Here is a 19,360-nt window from a genome sequence, read left to right as displayed (position 1 = left end):
CAAGCGTTTGGTTTCTTTGCTCTTTTTCTCAGCTTTTTAGTGTTTTTTTTTCGTTTTTCTTGCCAAACTCTGCTGGAGGAATACTGACGATGCACACTTCTCATGTCCGGCATTTTTAGAACACTTAATGTGTTGCTGAAATCTGGATTGTGTTCTCACAGCCTGTTTGTCTGACTGTCGGTGGCTCTTGTGGCTGAGGCCATGACTCCACTGTTATTTGTACCTGTTCTTCAAATGAACAAATATTGTTGCTGATCTTTTTTTGGGGGGTAGCAAAAAAAAAAAGGGAGGGAAAAAAATATTACGTGCAGCAGAATTAGCCAGGGAGAAGCTTTAGAAGCAAAAATCTCCACATACAAAGATAATGGGACTGAGATTCAGCAACATTTTCCGCTTTTATTGCACCCATTCTCCACACCACTTGCTTTTGCAGATTTTATTCAACAGTCCCTGTCTGGCTCGCAGAATAACAGCACCAGTAAAAGCATGCCAGTGAGCAAACAAGAAGCTATTTTTGTCCATGGTTGACCCTTAACCAACCCCCTACCACGTTCACTTCTGACTGGGTCCAGCAAAGGTGGGAGGGGGTTTCACTGTGTGTGCCAGTGCTGTGAACAACAGCAACTCGAGGGTTAATTACACTTACAGGAAAGTCATGCTTGTTGAAATCAGGGAATGCTGGAGGGGAAGTGTGACGGAGCTGCACGCCCTTTTGCTGTTGAGTTACTTCTTCTGAAAGAGTTTTAAGTGTTGTGGGGAAGTTTGCTTCTTTACCCCAGACTCACGTTGTTTTCATTCTCCCATTAGATGCATTAGCTAAATGTTTAGCTATATTTAGAAAAGGACTGATTTAGACTCTGGCACTGGATAACATCAGGTGTGTAATCTGTTTTTGCAGAGATTTTCTGTCAGGATCGTTTAAAGCTTTACTTCCATTCGACTCGTCTATAACTGCTGATATTTTAAAGTGAAAAGGTCGACTTTGGGTAAACCGTTTCCACTGTTTAGCTTCCAAGGAAACAAATGTTTGGCATTTCCGTTACTTTGTTACCACTAGTAACAATCCATGTGAACGTTCATTGGCAGCTTTGCCGTACAAGTGGTGCCCCACACCCAGCACATGTAGATGATGGACAATAGAAGGAAGCAGCAACACCTGGAGACAACCTGTGCAAGCAAAGAGAAAGCAGGCAAAATCCCCAGATGAAAAAAAAAAACGTTTTCACACTCAACCTTGCTGCCAGCTGTTGGTCAGTACAAAAGAATGTGCAAACACATTTCAAGCAAGCAGCTGATTGGGAGTATTTGGGTATACATCAGTTTTTTTCTGATTATTTCAGTGTGGTTAAAACTGCCACAAGGCCTGCCTCTTTTAGCCTCTGGTGGCTGCTGCTTTTAGCTTCAAAGGAAAATGGAGGCCTACTGGGATTTCCCTCTGGCTTTCCCACCATCTGCAGAGGCCTGCATGGGATTTGATGTTGGGGAGTTCTGCTGAGAGTCTCCTGCAACCTCTTAAGCGCACACAATCTCTTTAAAGATCGTAATAAATGCTTGAACCTTTCGTCGCATTTCTTCCAAGTCTGTCGTCTGCCTGTCCATCAAAGGCCGGCAAGCATTCAAACTTTTACACATCGACTGTGTGAAAATCAGATCCAGGTGAAACACGTGAGAACTTTGCTGTGAGCTTTGAACCAAAGCTGTTTTGGTGCCACGTTGTTACCAACTTATTTATTGGCTCAACCTATTTTGCAAAGAGCATTCAAAGAAAAACAGCATTTTTTGGATGGAGCTGTCCGTCATATCCACCCAGCTTACATCTGATCTGGGTGCATAACTGCGCCTAGCTAACATAAAATGTGTGTTTTATCCAGCTCCCTGTGAGATACCTCCTGAAACCACCCCAGTAAAAACTTGCAGGAAATAGGACACACTCTGTCTTTAATAGAAAATATCTGTGAGCTGGAACTACCTGAACTTTATTAAACTGTGACCATCAGCAGTCGTCACAAACAACGGCTCTGATTCATCTAAATTTTTCTGCTTTGATTCCCATATTTTGCTTTCAAGGCGATCAAACAGTTTGGGATCTAAGATCTTTATCCAGCAGCAAATCTAAAAAAGTGGATTGAAAAAAGCTGCAACTAGTAGAAACGCTCAGAGAAATCTGTGGAAAAAGAGTAAATTACTTTAAAAAAATTTTGATTTAAAAAAAAAGGAAACTCTTATGAAACAAGATCTAATAAAATACACAGACAGTTTGTAATGTCTTTGTAAGAAAAACAGTGGTTTGCCAGCTCTGTTGCAGTTTCTGCATGACCATGAGTTGCATTTTGTGGCATTTTGAAGAGGTCCATGACCCTTTCTGATAAGAAAACCTCAACCTAAAAAGAATAAAATGTCCAAGTTTGGTGGCACAACTGTTTAGAACGCTTTAGAAAAACAAACTTATTTTAATGGTTTGTTTGAGGAATGACGAAAGGACTTGGATGGAATTGCCGTTGGAAAAAAAGTGCATGTACAACTTCATTAGCTGCTAAAATCAGATTTTTCTCTAAGAACTTTATCCGTAGAAAAAGAAGTGATTGTAATTGTTGTTTGATTGACCTGTGTGCAAATAATTGCAACCCAAACAAAGTTCTGCAATATTTGCAGTTTATTATTTTATGTTCCATTAGCAATTCAAATCCAGTGATAAACATCTGTGAATTATTCTAATCTTTCCTGCTTTGACATATAAAGCCAGATTATATGACAAATAGTGGTTTTCAAGATAAAGCAACACAAAAAGTAATGATAACTTTACAAAACTACACCAGAATGCAATTATAAATAGATTACACTGAACTGACAAGAATAAATTCTGAATCTTAAAAACATGCTGCAATGGACTCCATAATCATCATATTAAAAAATATGCTTACACTAAAAAAATAAATATGTTAAAAAGCCAAATAAAATGATTTTAATCACCATTTAATTTAAAAAGATAGTTCAAAATGAAAAATGTTGTCTTTATTTTCTTTAATGAGTTTTTTCATCAAGTTTATCCCACTTTCTGACTGTTGTCTACTACTGACTCGTCTATATCTGCAGTTTTTGCAGAAGTCCGTTCATTCTCCCCAACAGTCTTCTGTCTTAAAAGAACATTGCAGCACAAGCTTTTTTGTTCTCTCTGTTTGTTCTGGCTGCTGTCTGTAAACAACTGAAAGCCCGTATTTCTGGTGTAAAAACAGAATGAAGCAACAGATTAGAGCTATTTTAAGCAGAGTCCGAAAAGAGGTGTTTTGTGTACATTGGATAAATCTGGATAAGCTGTCATCAAATGTGACTCAAGACAAGATGTTTGGAGTTTTTTTGACTCTTGGGACATTTTCCAGCACAAGAGGATTTGTTGCAGATGTGAGTAAGTCGATTTAAATAGTTTTCTCTTGAAAAATTAATAAAAACGTACTTTTCTGTGTGACACGCTGGAAGATGTTTTCCTGAAGCTCTTTCTATCTGCGCATATTTTTCATTAACTTGTTGCTCACCATGTTCAGTCCCAGGAGTGTGTCACAACATGTTGTGCCTTGTTATCCACGTTTTCTCAATCGATTATTTTCTCCTGTTCCACACATTACTTGATGCCAAATGTGAGCGTTGGGGGTTCTGAACCCAGCTGTGCCATGCTCCTGAGCATGTTGGGTCCTGCTCTGAGCAGCCTGGGAGTTTACAGTTTGACATCAGCTTCTAAATCATCCCATATCTCTTTTTTCTTTTTATCTTGAACTTACCACACTTGGTTTTTGTTTTTTTTCTCGTTTCCTGTTTGGGGTCACAGATGTCATCAAAGAAGACATCGAAGCTACTTTTTTTGCATCTTTTGCTTGTCTTTCTTCTTTTCTTTAAATGTTTTAGTTTCAAACACAGTTTTGAGACTAATTCAAATAAATGTTGCAATAAAAAGCATAATCAGATGCTTGTGTTTACTAAATCTGCAAGATATGCCTCACTTCCCATAGAGGACAACAATGTTCCTCATAAAACTGATTTACTAACAGCTTGTTCTGATTATTATAGTTAGTTGCTTGTAAATGATTCTCTCCTCTTCAAAGTGAACATCCCTCTGAAGTCCTTTCAGCTCTTTGTGTTGCAGAGAGGGAGGCAAAGGGAGAGGGTTAACTTGTGCAGTTCCCTCCTCCTGACGTCGACTGTGAACTCGCACTCTCCCGCATGCACTACACACGCGCTCACAACCTCACCCGGCTGAGGTCGACAGAGAGGCGCTGAACACGCTGTGTTTTGCTCAGAGCTGAGTTTGGTCTCCCTCCTTTTCGCCTCCCGTGATCTCCTCTGGCCTCATCGCTCCATGGGACTCCAGACCTGGCCACCAAGCAAGCCACCACTGCCCTCCATGGCCTGCCTTGATGTGGAGACCCCTTCCATCTGCAGGGGTAAATTCAAATCAGGTGCTTTTTATTTCTATGGGTACAGTTTTAAACTCTCAACAAATGTTTATCTTTGCTGTTGTATGTCTTATAGCCAAGCATCAATTTTTACTCTTTTACTGTTTAGATTTATGCACAAAAAAACCACTCCAGAAACTACAATGGGTTGTAGTTTCTGGAGCTCAGGTTGGTTTTGTGTCACATGACATTAGAATGGTTTCTCCCCTGTGAAATATGTGCTTCTTTGAACTTAAGTAGAATTGTCAGACATGTTGCTCATCAAGATTCTGCTCGTCATTTGAATGCTTTTAATCTTCCATTTTGCATTCACCTGCAGCAACAGAGCAGTTATGTTCCCGACGCGAATGCTCTACTGCCGTTTGTCACTCCACTTTGTGTGGTTAATGATGACAAAATGTGCACAACTGAAAGAAACATTGTTGGGAACAACAACATTAAAGTCACCTTTGAAGAAATGCAGAGACATATTGTGCTTTAGAATTATTAGAGGTTTAAACATGATGGTTGGTGTGCTATATTGTTTCCTGCTGTGAAGGACACACCCACTCACCAGGAGGGAAACAACAGATTTCTCCCCCTCTTTTAAGTAGATAATAAGCTAAACATTTCTAGTTTATCTTGTTTTTATGATCCAATTGTGTTAATAAAAGAAAAGAAAGTTAACTTTGGGGATACAAATGTTTGACTTTTTTCTGAATTATTTGTAATGTTTACCATTTGTAAAATCACCAGAACTGCAGATTTATTCTGCTACTAAACCAAACAGTTTATTTTGTGGCTGGTTCTAGTGAATTCTGTTGAAGAAAGACAAAAAGGATTGGACCGATGACAGACCTCCAGGGATGATTTGTTGAGAACAACGTTGGTATGAGATTAGAGATTACATCAGGAGTGGAGGATTCCAGCAGATCCCCCTCTCTGCGTTTCTCCATAACTTCTGTTCATGCTTTGATGCGACTGCAGAGCAGGAGAGACGCTTTGCATCACAGAAAGGTTAGCCAGGGTTGAAGCAGAAAACAGGAGGACACCGGGCATGAGCTGTGCCCCCATAGGGATGTTCAAATAAAACCCTGCATTTTCTCCTGCTGGTTGAGGGCAGCTTTGATGTTATTGATATGCGGTTCCACGGACTCATAAAGTCTCTCGCTTGTGGCATTCTTTTCGAGTCACAGTGAATATAAACGTTGAGACCAAGCAATGGAAACTTCTCCAAACCTCCTGGTAGGATTGGTCTGACCATCACCCCCCATGGCCCAGAGCCTGTAATGGGAAAACACATCAGGCACAGCATGTTCTCTGCTCTGCAGATGATGTGAGAGTAGACATGGCCTTCCACCCTTCGCCTCAGCTCTTGTCACTCTGCGTCCCCTGCCCACCACTCCAAGCCCATCAACTTCCCCTTGACTCAACTGGATATCCCACCCCCTCAGCAGCCCCCAACTTTCACGTTTCCCAGGCCTTGTTCTCACAGCTGCCCAGTTTATTTTTGCTCCAGTGAGTCACAGAGGCCTGCTCATACGCCTTTCCCAGGAGAGTCGAGCAGGTCTGTGTTTGGAGCTGGTCTGTGTGTGTGAAGACTAGATCTAGCTGAGCTGACGGCGGTGACGGTGAGATGTCGTTCACGCCGCCAGCTCATTTGTCAAGCACCGCCCTCTCTGCTCTCAATGGTATTCCACACCAAAAACAAGCCCACGCTCACTTGTTTGGAAATGTTTAAACTGGGGTCTTACTACAGTTTACATTTTTGGTTAAATGTCACAAAGTGTCCAAACACTGCATGCAGAGCTCGGATGAAAAACTGAAGAATTTCTCTTGGAGGATGGTCCCATCTTTGATGTCTAACATGAACGCTCACTGCTCATCCATCCAAAGAAAGATTCTAAAACAATTGGAGAAGCAGTCACGACGGACTTGACCGGCTTGGAGTTGACTCATAATCATGACTGCAGCCCTGATATCCATCCTCTCACAGATGTTTATATTCTGTTCTGTTCTGTTCTTACCTTGTTCTCTGCATTTGGAACCCACAGATATTACCTATCATTAGAAGGGCTCTGAGCCAGTCAGCCTGGTCTGGTACTCTCAACATCTATCCTTTAAAACCATAGAGGAAGTGAGCAGGATGTCTGTGGTTGAGAGCTTGGTTAGCATCAACCCTGCAGGGCAGCACGTTGATGGAGAAATAATAAGTATTTTTGTTTCATTTGAGGCCTCGCAGGTTTCAGAGTTTGAAGCCACAGAAAGCGATGACTCGGTCCAGAAGGTTCTGAATGGTAAATGTTGAACTTCAACCTCCGTGTTTCTGCTGTCTCACAGTCCTGCAGCTGTGTTTGCAGCAGAGGAGAAGTCGGGAGCAGCTCGTGGAGCAAGGCATCATGCCACGTGAGTCTTCCTACTTACCACAGTCTTGTTTGCCTTGAATATATGACAATTACAAAGACAAAAAAAATAAAGAAAATCCCCTTTTGTTATATATTTCTACTATTCTTTGGCCTCTTCACCCTGCCATTTTTAAATAACACACACATGAAACGCTCTATGATTGCACTTTAATATGACTTTTACACGTAACATTTTTATGCCAGCGTTCCCTCATTTTATTTATAAATAATATTCCATGTTAAATATGAAACACGTGTGAGCTGATTGCGCAGAGACAGCTCTTCCATCATCTGTCAAGGGGGGTGTAGATTGAATTCACTCTCGCTCTAAATCAACTTTTTGTGTAAGACCAAGAAAAAAATGATAGGATTCCAGAAACCTCCTTTTTTTTTTTGGGGGGGGGGGGGGGGGGGGGGGGGGCTTATTTGTGGTTGTTTTCCTTCTCCTGTCTCCACACGGTCACATGAGTCAGGGACCGGGCCGTCAGCGCAGGTCATTCACCCCCTCCATGATGCGGCCAAGCATGGCCGTCACACAAACTACCAAAGTGGAACATTCTCCAGCTCAGCACGCTGCTTCTCCTACACAAATGCGGTTTAGGCAATAAGCAGGAATGTTTTGCTTTGCTCCTCAGGCACGCTCCTGAGAGCCCCCACCACCACTAGCTGGTGGGTCGTTAAACCAAACAAAAACCTTTCTATCATTCGTGAGACGGTGGTGAGCCAGAGGCTGGAGGCAGGATGAGTTTATCCTGAGTGATCAAAGAGTAACTCACTGAGGGGATAATCTCTTTGTTTGAGTCAGGAGAGCTGACGTTTCCTGCTCACAGTTTTGCTTTCAGACTAAAACTCCAGCTTTTTACACTTAAATTTAAGCACTTGTCAACTATAGATTTGGAAACTCACAACATTCATTTTACTCTGCGTTAATCTGGGTTTCTCCCTTTGCAGCTCTAAAATCACCTGCTGCCTTTCATGAACAGATTCGCAATCTGGAGAGAGCCCGAGTAAGACAACAGCGATCACCATGTCTGACTTCTCTTTTTATAGAATATGTTCATAAAATAGTAAGAAATGTTTCTGTTTTTGCACAGACTGGGAACTTCCTGAAGCACAAACTCTGCAGCAGACCAGAGCGCTCTGAATTGGTCCGTATGCACATCCTGCAAGGTAATCCCTCCGTCTGCTCTTACTGCCTGATAGCACCTCGATAAGCCGAATGATTAATGTGCTTATTGGTATGTCTGCTCTTATTATCAACAATCTTATAACAGCATAAATGTATTTGTGCATAAGAGGCTGCTGGAGAAGTCTGGCTGAGCCTGCTGTGAGTCAGGGTGACAAACCGGTCCAGGGTCTGATGGATGCTGAGCAGATCAGCGATGAACATCCTCTTTGTGTTTATCAGAGACGCAGGCAGAGCCCTCCCTGCAGGCCACACAGATGAAGCTGAAGAGAGCCAGGCTGGCTGACGATCTCAACGAAAAAATTGCTAAGAGGCCTGGACCTCTGGAGCTGGTCGAGAAGAAAATCCTGCCTGTTGACTCTGTTATTGAGGAGCTCATCGATGGTAGATGCTTATCCTCTTCCCCCCTCATTTCAAAGTCACGATTTAACTAAAACAAACCAGCAGAATATTCCATCAATTCACTTTTGAAAAATGCTACAAACTTCTAAAACATAAGTTGTACAAAGGAAAAGTTTCTTAGATGTTTTTGAGCTCAGATCTCCCTCAATATATTTGGACATCAAGACCGCCTCACAAGTCAATTTATGGTTATTTAATTTCTTGTGTTTTTTTTTTTTTTTTTTTGTATTTAAAGGTGCTTCTATACTTTTCTGATGTTGGTCTCACAGGTAATGAGGCAGATTGCTCTCAGACGTTGCCTGCCTCAGATGTTTACAGCTTTGATGAAGACAGCGGTGATGCAGTTTCGCCACTGCAGTCTAACAGCCAACCGTCACCGCGCTCACATGCTTCCCCATCAGAGTCCGAAGGGGCAGAGGCCACGTCTGTCCTCAAAGCTCCCACACAAGTATGTATAAAAGAAAAAAAAACGAACAAAACATCAACTTTTTTCTTGCAAAAAATGAAGTTGTCTTGGCAGATCTTGATTTTGAAGGATAATTTTTAATTATTTCTCATTGGAATGGAATTGGAATTGGAACATACAATTAAACTTTAAATCTGTTTTAATTTGCCTTTTCTTGGTTTTCTAGCACTCAGTTCTAAGCCCCAAAGCCACCACAGATGTAGTCAACACCAAGCAACAGAGCAACCAGCAACCCCGTCTGTCCAACACCAACTCTCCGTCAGGTCCAGTTCTTGTAAAAGTAAGGCTTTATTCTTTAGGATGGATTCAGATTGTGCACAATCAGCTGATAGGACTGCGATATGTGACTTGTGGTGCTTCTTTTTCGGCTTAATTGACTGGTTGTGTGCTTTCTGTTATGGCTTTTTCCTGAAGACATTCTTCCAGATAAGATGTCAAAGGCTGCACTTTGTCAAAGTTAAAGTCACATTAGTTTCGTGGGGCGTCTTTCAGCCGAGTCAAACTGGGGGCGAACAGCAATTTCTGAGCAAATCCGTTTGTCATCCAAAGATCTGACTGACCTTCTTCACTTAAGCTTCATGCAATCTAAACTAAAAATCAAAGAGTGGGAGTCAAAAAACAACAAGCTCATTTATCAGAACCCTGTCTTTTTCTCAGAATAACACTCCTCCTTATGGAACGCTTCAGGGGAATAAATTTGACAAACTGGAGGCTGCCTGCTTGTTCGACTCAGCCTGAGTTTCTGGTTTCATACCTGCAGTAAAACCCGTTGCCCCTGCGCTGAAACATTTTGCGTGCACTACATCCTGTGACAGCAGGAGGTAGAACAAAAAGAATCGTGTTGCCACTACCCATTTCCTCATCCTCCTGCTTTCGCTGGGTATCACACTAACATTTCAAAGCCTTGCAATGTTGGTGCTGGCAATGCAAACTGCATTTTCAGTGGCCTGAGATCTCAAACAGTGGCTAAATTATCCTCAAAAGGTTTTTACATTTTTGTTTTCTGTGTTTTGCTCTGCAGCAAAGCTTGGCCAGGCTACCAGCTGACAAAACCCGGGGCAAGAAAAGCAAAGAGCCCAGGCCGCGGGTGAAAAAACTGAAGTACCATCAGTATATTCCCCCTGACCAGAAGCAGGAGCACAATGAAGTGCAGATGGACTCCTCTTATGCTCGTCTCCTGCAGCAGCAGCAGCAGTTCCTGCAACTCCAGATCCTGAGCCAGCAGCAGCAGTACAGCTACCAAACCAGCCGGCCTGCTTTGATCCAGTATGACTCCAGTACTAAATTCAGGTTCTTTATTCTCATCCACTCAAATGTAAAATGTCCCTTCTGTTTTCCTTTTCACTCAAAGTTATCTGCCGCAAACTGTTTTTGTTGTTTGCAATTTTCTGCCAAAAGCGTCCTATACAGAGGCACCAGATTGTGAAAAATGAAGAGTGGATTCCCTCTCACATCTCTACTCCCTTTTCCGCTTGTCTCGTTAGATCAACAAATGAGGCACAAACCAGCTGTTCAGCTGTTGTTCTCAAAGGAAACCGTCAGACCGCTCCTGCACAGCTCCTCCCCACCACGACCAATCACAGACCAGAGCATTTACCGGCTAATCTGGATGAGATGAAGGTGACAATCCAAAGCCCACAAACAATCAGATTGAATCAACCTGAAGGCCTATGCAGCGGCGATTTATCAAATCTTTTCCTTTTCAGGTTTCTGAGCTCAAAATGGAGCTGAAGCTCAGATCTCTGCCTGTTTCTGGGACTAAGACCGATTTAATCGAGAGGCTTAAGTTGTTTCACGAGAGCTTGAACATCCAGAGTGCTGTTGCCACGGAAACTACTGCTGCTAAAGCTGCCTCACAGTCTGAAAACGTCAAGTCACCTCCGCCGGTTTCTGTGATAGCTTCCAAAGTGTCCAACCTGGGCATAAATGACAATAATATGAGTCCAAACTTCAACACATGTATAAGTCCCCAACAGGGAACAACTCAAGAGGAGAGTCCCACACAGAAAAGTTCCACTGAGAAGGACTCCGAAAAGGACAAGCGTCTGCATGAAAAGGAGCGACAGATCAAGGAGCTCATGAGGAAGCTGGAGCAGGAGCAGAAGCTGGTGGAGGAGCTGAAGATGCAACTGGAGGTGGAGAAAAGAAGTCAGCAGGGGGACTGTCCTCTTCAGCTCAGCCCTTTGGTTCCTCTCCAGATTAAAAAGGAAAGCAGGACCCCATCCAGCTGCTCGGTCTCCTGCGGCTCTCCCTCTCTGCTGGTCAAACAAGAGGAGTCTGTGGATCAGAACCGCATGAGCAGCACAAACCCGTTCATCATCTGTCACCAGACTGCCGCGCAGCCCGACGGCCTGCAGACTGTCCAGTCCAGAGCTCAGGTCCTGCTGCCCCCCACCCAACCAGCACCGGTGGAGCTGCACGGTGCCGCCAGCAGCACAGCTCCAGGCCACATCCAGACCTCTGGACAGATGCCACAGAAAACACAGGTCTCAGCAGCATTACAGCAACAATGCAGCACTCAAACCAAGCAACTGAAAAACGTAAGAAAACATTCATCTGCATGCACAGACCTCCGCAGACTCCCTCCCTATTACTCATCAGTGTCAGCTGTATTTTTGTAGCAAATTTGAATCCTTTGAACACATTGTGTAATGTAAAATGTATGTTTCCCAGGCATCATAAATCCCATTTTGTGGGCAGTAAATAGAAGGTCAGTTTGGACTCGTGAACGTGATGCCCTGTTTTCAATGGCACTGGTTAATCTGTCCTCCTCGTGAGGGCTGGCTGTGCTGCCCTCACAGGCCTCTGCTGCTCTGAGCAGAACTGACACGGCATTCATGAGTTACACAGAATTTCACTTCATTTCCCCTCAGGGATCAATAAAGTTTTTTTCAATAGTGCTATAGTCTGCCCCATCAGAACCGAAACAGGGAAAAGTCTACTTTAAAGTTGCAACATTTCCAAGCAGCATCACCGTGGGACCAAAAGAAAAAAAAAAACACAGACTTTGGGAATTTAACACGTTCATACATGACTCTCCTCATTTTCCATTTTATCACCACATTCAAAGTCAATTATTGTGACACCCTTAAATAATAATTGGTCGGAAAATGATCCTAAATTTGTTTATTCTCTCTGTTCTCTGATATTAATATATCCTCATTGATAAGGTAACCCTTTCAAACCATTGTTTATGTCAATTGTATTCTGTTTTTGTTCATTTTTTGACACATTGGTTTTTTTTGTACTGAACAGAAGACACAATTCACAAACCAAGTGAGAAAAACCAAAGATCCACCTCGCTACGAGGATGCCGTTAAACAGACGCGCAGCATGCTGGCTGCAGTTCAGGTAACTTTAAAAAATAGATAAAGGAATTTTGATCTTTACATTTTTGATGAAGTCCCTTTGTGTGTTTCTCTGCAGATTCCCACTGCAGCAAGCCAACACATGGATGACCTCTTCGATGTGCTGATTGAAAGCGGCGGTGAGAAGTGTTGCTCGTGTTGAGGCTCTGACCTGGTTGTGGGATACCTGATGATGTGTTAACTGTGACATTTGTTTTTTCAGAGATCTCTCCTTTCATCAGGCAGGAACCTCCCGGTCTGGACAAGCCTCTCCCGGTGACAGCCAGCGTAACCACCCTTCCTATCAACACGGTGCTGTCCCGGCCTCCGCCCTTGGTTCAGGTGGCTCAGCTGCCCGGCTCCACCCTCAACTCCTCCGCCACCTTGACCGGGTTGACCTCCAACACCCAGCTGGAAAACCTATTAGACAACACGCTGGACGCTAAAACACAGAAACTGAAGCTGACGGAGGAGTTACAGTCACCTATGGAGGAGCTCCTCATTGAAAGCACACCACCTTCTGGTCCAAACCTGGACAACAGCAACATAGACAACATGGACTGGTTGGACCTTACGCTGTCTGCACCCGCAGAGGGAGTTAACCCTTTGGACATGTCAATATCTGTGGGTGTCTTCTCCCCAGACTTCCTGGATTCCCATGAACTGCAGATGAACTGGGACTGACTGCATAAAGGTGAATTCTCTAATCTGTCATTCCAAAGTCATATTTTGTTTTTCGATGGGATCATTTGTTCTTTAATGATCGGAAGTTGCAAGGTGAGGTTGGAGCAGGCAGATTTTTTTTACGTTTTATTTAGGCCTCTGTACATAGAGAAAGATGAAATGGTACTTTTGAGCTTAAACCTGAAGCTGTTAAAGTTCTGCACATCATTTATTGGGCTTCATGCTTAGTGAACACAGACTTATTGTTCTGTCGGGATACCAGACTACATAAAATATGCAAATGTTTTTGTCCTTACTGGGAAAGATTTGCATTAAAGCTTTTGTGTGTGTTTTTTTTACTGAGTTGCAATATCTAAAAAAAAAAAAATTTAAAATGACAGCACATAACACAACTGCCAGTTGGATGTCAACTCTCTGCTCTTTTGTTTGTTTTGCACAAATGTTTCTATTCAGATGCATAGAAAGCAGAAGTAACCTGTAGATGAGCAATTATGCAGTAGTTTGGAGTTGCCTGCTTTAAAATTAAAAGGCAAAAACATTTAACTGAATAAAAGTCAAAATACAAGAACACATTGCTCAGTTTAAACTTTAAATATTTAAAGTTAAAGTAGATTTTCTTTTTTCTTTTAGCAAAAGTTCAAAGAACTTAAAGTGCACACTGCTGCTTCTTCTATACTGGAAGCCAAAACATTTTGGCGGGACATTAACTTTGACCTAGTCTATCATTTCATAGGATTTAAAATGTGAGTTTGGTTGCCAACAAGGTGGCAAAACCAGTCCTAACTTCTATTTCATAATACTCTTTGAACATTTCCTAATTTCATAACTAGTTCTGTAGGTCTGTAGTGAAATTGACAGCCCACTTCTGAGGAACTGTTAGTCCTTTGAACCTCATCTTAAGGCAGTTGCTCAAAGAATCTGCTTCACTGCAGGAATCACGGGATTCTGATGCATTGACTTCTAAAGTGTTTTTCTTTCTTTTAATTTTTTTATTAGTATTTTTTTCCACTTTTTCCTCCATGATCCATTTTCACAGTTTTAAAGGGAAAATAATATTCTCAAAAAACAAATTTAAACAAAAACTCAAGTGGGAGCCTTTTGTTTAGTTGCACATCAGCGTCCTCTGGTGGTCACATTTGGTTAGACAAATCCTAAACGTATTTAAAAAAACAAAAAACTTCATGATGAATAAAAACATCATGCACTTCAGTGTTTTTTATTTATTTAGGAAGACTATGCCATTAGTATTTTTCTGTCTGTAACCCTTGTGCTATCCTAGTCACTTTGACATTGGGAGTTGGGTCATGTAGACCCACTAGACAGTGCTCTGAACCTTTTTTCTTCAATGATTTGTGATCTTCACTGGTGTCCATAGATTACATGAAATCTTTCCACCTTTATCCACCTCTGTCATGGTAGGGAGAACACGTCAATGTGAGGGTGGGGTCATTTACGATAGCACAAGGGTTAAATCAATCACTTTAAGTTCCTGAAATTTTATAAACTGAGTCATTTAGCGGTGAAAAGAGTGATTTTTTTTTACTTTGTTTTTGTTTCTCATTAACGCCTGATGTGAGTTTCCTATAAGGGTTATGTGCTGGAAATAGAAATGCTTTGTCTCTTTATTTGTGTTCTTCAAAACCAAAAGCATTGTAACTTGTACTTCGTAGACCATATATAAATATTGTATTTAAATATGTTTTTATACGTGAGTAGCTGTTTTGTACATACAGAAATCAGAGTGGGATGCAATGGAGCGTCGATAAATTTTCTTCAAAGGTTGTTAAAAAAAAGGACAAACTGAAAAAAAATGCAGTTATGAATTTTACAAGAGAAATAAATGTTTTACTCATTCAAACTAAATCTGATTTTCGGTGCATTTACATTCACAGATTGTCAGTTTTCTATTTTAAACACACAGATAAACATATGTTTGCACTGAGGCTCATATTTCCACAGTTAACTTATTAAAAATGGTAAAATCCATAAAAGAAACCTTCAGAATCAGCACTTGCAGAGGATGTTTGTTCAAAGTTTCTTTTTCAAAAAAGAAAAAAAAAATCATCTTGATGGAATCCATTTTTTTAACAATCCCATAGATGAACTGAAGCAAATGTCTGCACCAAACTAAATTTACAAAGTAGTCAGCAGATCAAAGGAAGTGCTCACCGACCTTTTCTAGCTGCTGCACTGCAGACAGGAAGAGCGGAAAACATTAATACTAACTCCTCCAGAAGGAGCATTCAACATATGAGAGTGCAGCAAAAGATGATAACTGCTCTATTTCAGGTGTGTTTAACATCTGGAGCAAGTACAGACAAAACAGAGCGAAAAACACAAAGACATCCAGAGGTCACAGAGGAAGGAGGAGATGCTGGCTGAGTAAAAGCGCTAATAATTAATCTTTATTTTAAAGAAATGTTGATGGATCTTCTGCGGTTAAAGAAAGTTGGAATGAATTTAAAGAATATGATTATATACAGTGTATAGGGTCTGTTTATCTGTATTTCAGTCTATTGTTTTCTCCAAAAGCTCCCCTTTTTTGAATGAGTTCCTTAAATACACTGGGCTACATTGTACAACGTCTGTCTTTTCACATTTCTTATGTTTAGTCGTTATTTTCCAGCAGTTGAACGAACGTCTAAATTCATTTGTGCCTCTGTTATTCCAGTTTTCAGCAGAACCTGCTGGCTTGTTTGCTTCACTTTCATAGACTCCACAAGCAAAACCCGGCCGGTCTGTCCCCCGTTCAGAGCTTTTTCAGGGTTGCGATCGACGTCCGACACTTTGGACATCTGTGTGTAATGGACTTGAACTTGTTGGAGCAAAAAGGAATGAGGCAACAACCGGCAACGCAGCTGGGAAGGGCAGAAACAGAAAGAAGGGACAGTGAGAAGCAGCGGCACAAACGGAGCTCATTGTGTAAATAGGCAAATGTGTTATCAGTTGTACCCGAGCAGAGCTGTCATAACACACACCAGCCAGGTCACGCTGCTGATGGAGGTACTGGTTTCAGTCACTACAAACTGCTGACACTGCGGGCACTGAGTCCTGCTGGGCTCAGGTGGAAGTTTATCCGTGTCCAGAATCACAGAAGGAGCTGCAAAGGTCACACATGCAAGAAATGATTCCCCTTCCTCTGTTTTCATCATTTATTTTTGTATCTCAGATGTTTTTTTATTATTTTTATTATTTAGGCAATAGAAACTATGACAGCTTCTGAAAACCTGAAATTCAGGGGGGGGTTTTATGACAGGAATTCAAAAAGCTTATTATTGAAATCAAAAGTGGGTCACCTGGGAAGGAAGGCGGAGCCTCAACAAAGACAACTTTTTTCTCAGGAACATCATCATCATCCTTCTCTACCTCCTGTCTTGGTGGGGGAACAGCAGTCTCTGGAGAAAAAGGAAATGGAGTCTTTGCAAGACTTAAACATGAAGGATTAAAGCAAACATTTACCGCTTACCCTTCTGGTCAAATCTGACACATTTGACAGTTGAAGTGCTCTTAAATCGTTTTTGGAGTTCAGCCTGCCTCTCTCTGAGTTGTTTCAGTTCATTTTCAATAATGTTGATCTGCTGCAGTTTGGCGTATGCTTCCTCTGAGAGTACACAAAGCAGAGGAGGTCATACATTTGACAAAAACGTTTCATCACATCAAGAAATGCTATTTGTTTCTTTCAAGCCACCTGTTTGGCCAAGGTTTGTGCGATTCCTTATCTCCTGAAAAATGCACATAATGTTCCTCCTTTCCTGAAGTGTTTGAATCTTTAAAGAAATATCTTTCAACTCCATGGAAATTTTAGTGGCCTCGCTGTTGGTGGAATTCATGGTGACACCTATGTGGAAAAGATGGGCAGAGAAAAGCAGACGGACGTTAGTTTTCCTTCCATTTGTCCATCTTTTGAACCTGCTGAATCCGTTTTGTGGTCACAGGGTTGCTGAAGCCACAGTTGGGCCAAAGCGGGGTACACCCTGAACAGGTCGCCCGCCTGCTGCAAGGCCACACACACACTCACATTCACACCACACCTGCCTGATTTAGAGACATCACTGAACTTATGAAGCATGTTTTTAGACTGTGGGAAAAGATGGAGAGCACAGAACCAGGGCCTTTTCACACTGAGGCAAGAGCGCTGTGTTTGTTTTCCAATTTTTAAGACGTTATTATAGTTTTTAATGCTGTTTGACTCTCAAAATACTCCATTATACTATAACCATTTTATTACATGATTTATCAATATCCGGTTCCTAGTTTTTAATCAGACAGAATTAAAAATCATATGGTATCGATAAAGCACATGACAAAGATGAATTACTTAATTATTATGTAAAAATAACTATTTTAGAAATCAACATGGCAAATGCAGATCAGTCATCTAAAATATATGCAGATTATTTTACTTATAAAAGTCATTCATATAATTAAAACATAATACTATATCAGTAAAATAGACACAACACTGTTTCAGGAATTTTCATAGCAAAATTTCATCAAGTATCAAAAGTTAAAAACATGTGCAAAATTATGTTACATTAGGAAAGATTTTTGAATCAATTTATGAATTTTTGGAGCAAATGAAGTAATATCATTAAACATCGATCAATTTAACCATTTTCAATTAGTGATTAATCATTTGTTTTACTTTTTCATATATATTTTTTTTGTATTTTTATTTATTTTATAATAAAGTAATGCTGTAAGGGAAAATCTTAACACTTTAATAGCAAAGGATTTTTTTTACCCATTGTCAATGCATCTATTGATATTTACAGATTCTAAATTGTTGTTTGTGGAGCAATTTTGAATGTTCTTTGTATCAAAAAACCCAAATACAAAAGGTGGACATTTTTTAATGTCCGGTGAGGCAAAAGGTATTTGTCTGTCACAGATTCCACAAGTTCTTTCTTTCAAAAACATGAGTTTTTTCATGTTCACCACAGATACACTTCAACTCTGACAGAGTGTAAAAATAAAACCCAGGAATCACATTAAATGATTTTAAATAAAATATTTGGATAATAGTTCAAAAAGTGAGACTTTTGGTACAAACAAGCAAGAATTCTTTCCTTCAGACCTGTTAATTTTTCTTTGAGAAGCTTTTCTTTTCTCTACTTGTTACCTGTAATAATGTCACATATTTAACCCTTGTGCTATCTTAGATGACCCCACCCTTACATTGACGTGTTCTCCCTACCATGACAAAGGTGGATAAAGGTGGAAAGATTTCATGTAATCCATGGACACCAGAGAAGATCACAAATCTTGAAGAAAAAAGGTTCAGAGCACTGTCTAGTGGGTCTAGATGACCCAACTCCCAACGTTAAAGTGCCCAGGATCGCACAAGGGTTACGAAAAGGATGAATGGGGCCGTGTATGGTGAGATATTGGGAAAAATAACATGTTTCCTTATTGACATCATAGAGGGATTAAACGTGTCTGGATTTTCAACTCGACAATGATCCCAGACACATCACCTGGGCAACAAAGGAGTGGCTACGTAAAAAAAAGGAAACCTTTCAAGGTTCTGGAGTAACCTAGTCCATTTCCGGATCTCAATCTAATAGATAATCTGGAGAGGGAATTGAAAGTTTGTGTTTCCCAGTGACACCCTCAAAATATCACAGCTCTTAGAAGGTCTGTACAGAAGAATGGGCCAAAATAGCAGCTATGCTGTGTCTAAACCGGATAAAGGCCTACAGGAGACCTTTGACCTCTGTCTCTGAGATCAAGGTAACTTTTCTATTAAATTTTATTTATATAGCCCAGTATTACAACAATAGTTGTGCCAAAGAGCTTCATACAAGAACATAAAATCAGTCATAAAATGCTAAACTAAACTAAACAGTCTAATCTAAACTGGGCATTCCTGCCCTTAGACCCTTTTGTTTTGACCAAATACTCATATACAAACAAATGTTTAAAAAATGTTTAAAAATCATACAGTGTGATTTCCTGAAATCTTCACTCTTATATTCTAGTCTGTCTCTAACAGTTGAAGTGTATCTGTGATGAAATTATCTCGTCTTTAGGTGGAAAACTTGCAGAATCTGTGATCCAAAATTAAGAATAAAAATCAGAAGTAAAGTGATTGATAATTACTTAGAGGTCAAAACATACATATTTTGAAAGAAATTAATAAGTATGTGGGGCACAGAGAATATGGTTGGTAAAAAAAAAAAAAACTTCTTAGTTTCTATTATTTTGGTTGGGTAAAATTACATTTTTAAAATGTTTTGAAATAAATCCATGTTAGGATACATTTGGCACACTAATATGTTAACAAAGCTGTCTTATAATCGTGAATATAGTTTTGTTTTGCCTTACCTGTTCTGCTGCACCTGATTCATCGTCCTCATAGAGCATTAGATAGAAGCCGGACAACAGAACACTGTTCCTTTCCTCCAACTAATTATTCAAAATATTCAAATAGTTCAGCTACGTTT

At 40.7% G+C, this 19,360-nt stretch overlaps 2 protein-coding genes across 5 annotated transcripts; one reads left to right on the top strand and one right to left on the bottom strand.

The window, feature by feature from the left end:
• The first annotated feature begins 723 nt into the window (after positions 1-723).
• On the top strand, positions 724-14,777 carry mrtfbb (myocardin related transcription factor Bb). 4 transcript variants are annotated; one of them, XM_078951713.1, is made up of 13 exons: positions 724-4,433; positions 6,765-6,830; positions 7,781-7,836; positions 7,924-7,999; positions 8,238-8,399; positions 8,687-8,865; positions 9,050-9,163; positions 9,905-10,149; positions 10,368-10,503; positions 10,590-11,423; positions 12,139-12,234; positions 12,310-12,370; positions 12,454-14,777. In XM_078951713.1, the coding sequence occupies exons 1-13, from the start codon at positions 4,349-4,351 to the stop codon at positions 12,912-12,914; spliced, it is 2,571 nt and encodes an 856-aa protein (XP_078807839.1). In that variant the 5' UTR covers positions 724-4,348; the 3' UTR covers positions 12,915-14,777. The 4 variants fall into 4 exon arrangements, with proteins under 4 accessions (XP_078807839.1, XP_011476318.1, XP_011476317.1 ...); XM_011478016.4 differs by having other exon boundaries at positions 9,905-10,173; XM_011478015.4 differs by having other exon boundaries at positions 4,203-4,448; positions 9,905-10,173.
• On the bottom strand, positions 14,410-19,352 carry LOC105354536 (uncharacterized). Its single transcript, XM_011478017.4, has 6 exons — positions 19,242-19,352; positions 16,603-16,752; positions 16,381-16,515; positions 16,211-16,309; positions 15,867-16,014; positions 14,410-15,772 (listed from the first exon to the last, which is right to left on the bottom strand). Exons 2-6 carry the CDS (start codon positions 16,742-16,744, stop codon positions 15,664-15,666), a joined length of 633 nt encoding a protein of 210 aa, XP_011476319.1. The 5' UTR covers positions 16,745-16,752; positions 19,242-19,352; the 3' UTR covers positions 14,410-15,663.
• Between the last annotated feature and the right edge of the window lie 8 nt (positions 19,353-19,360).

This window comes from Oryzias latipes, chromosome 8 (assembly GCF_053564925.1).
Source record: "Oryzias latipes strain Hd-rR chromosome 8, Olatipes_Hd-rR_3.1".
Taxonomy (NCBI): Eukaryota; Metazoa; Chordata; class Actinopteri; order Beloniformes; family Adrianichthyidae; genus Oryzias; species Oryzias latipes.
The sequence above is the reverse complement of the archived record's forward strand: the minus strand, read 5'-3'. Positions and strand labels throughout refer to the sequence as shown.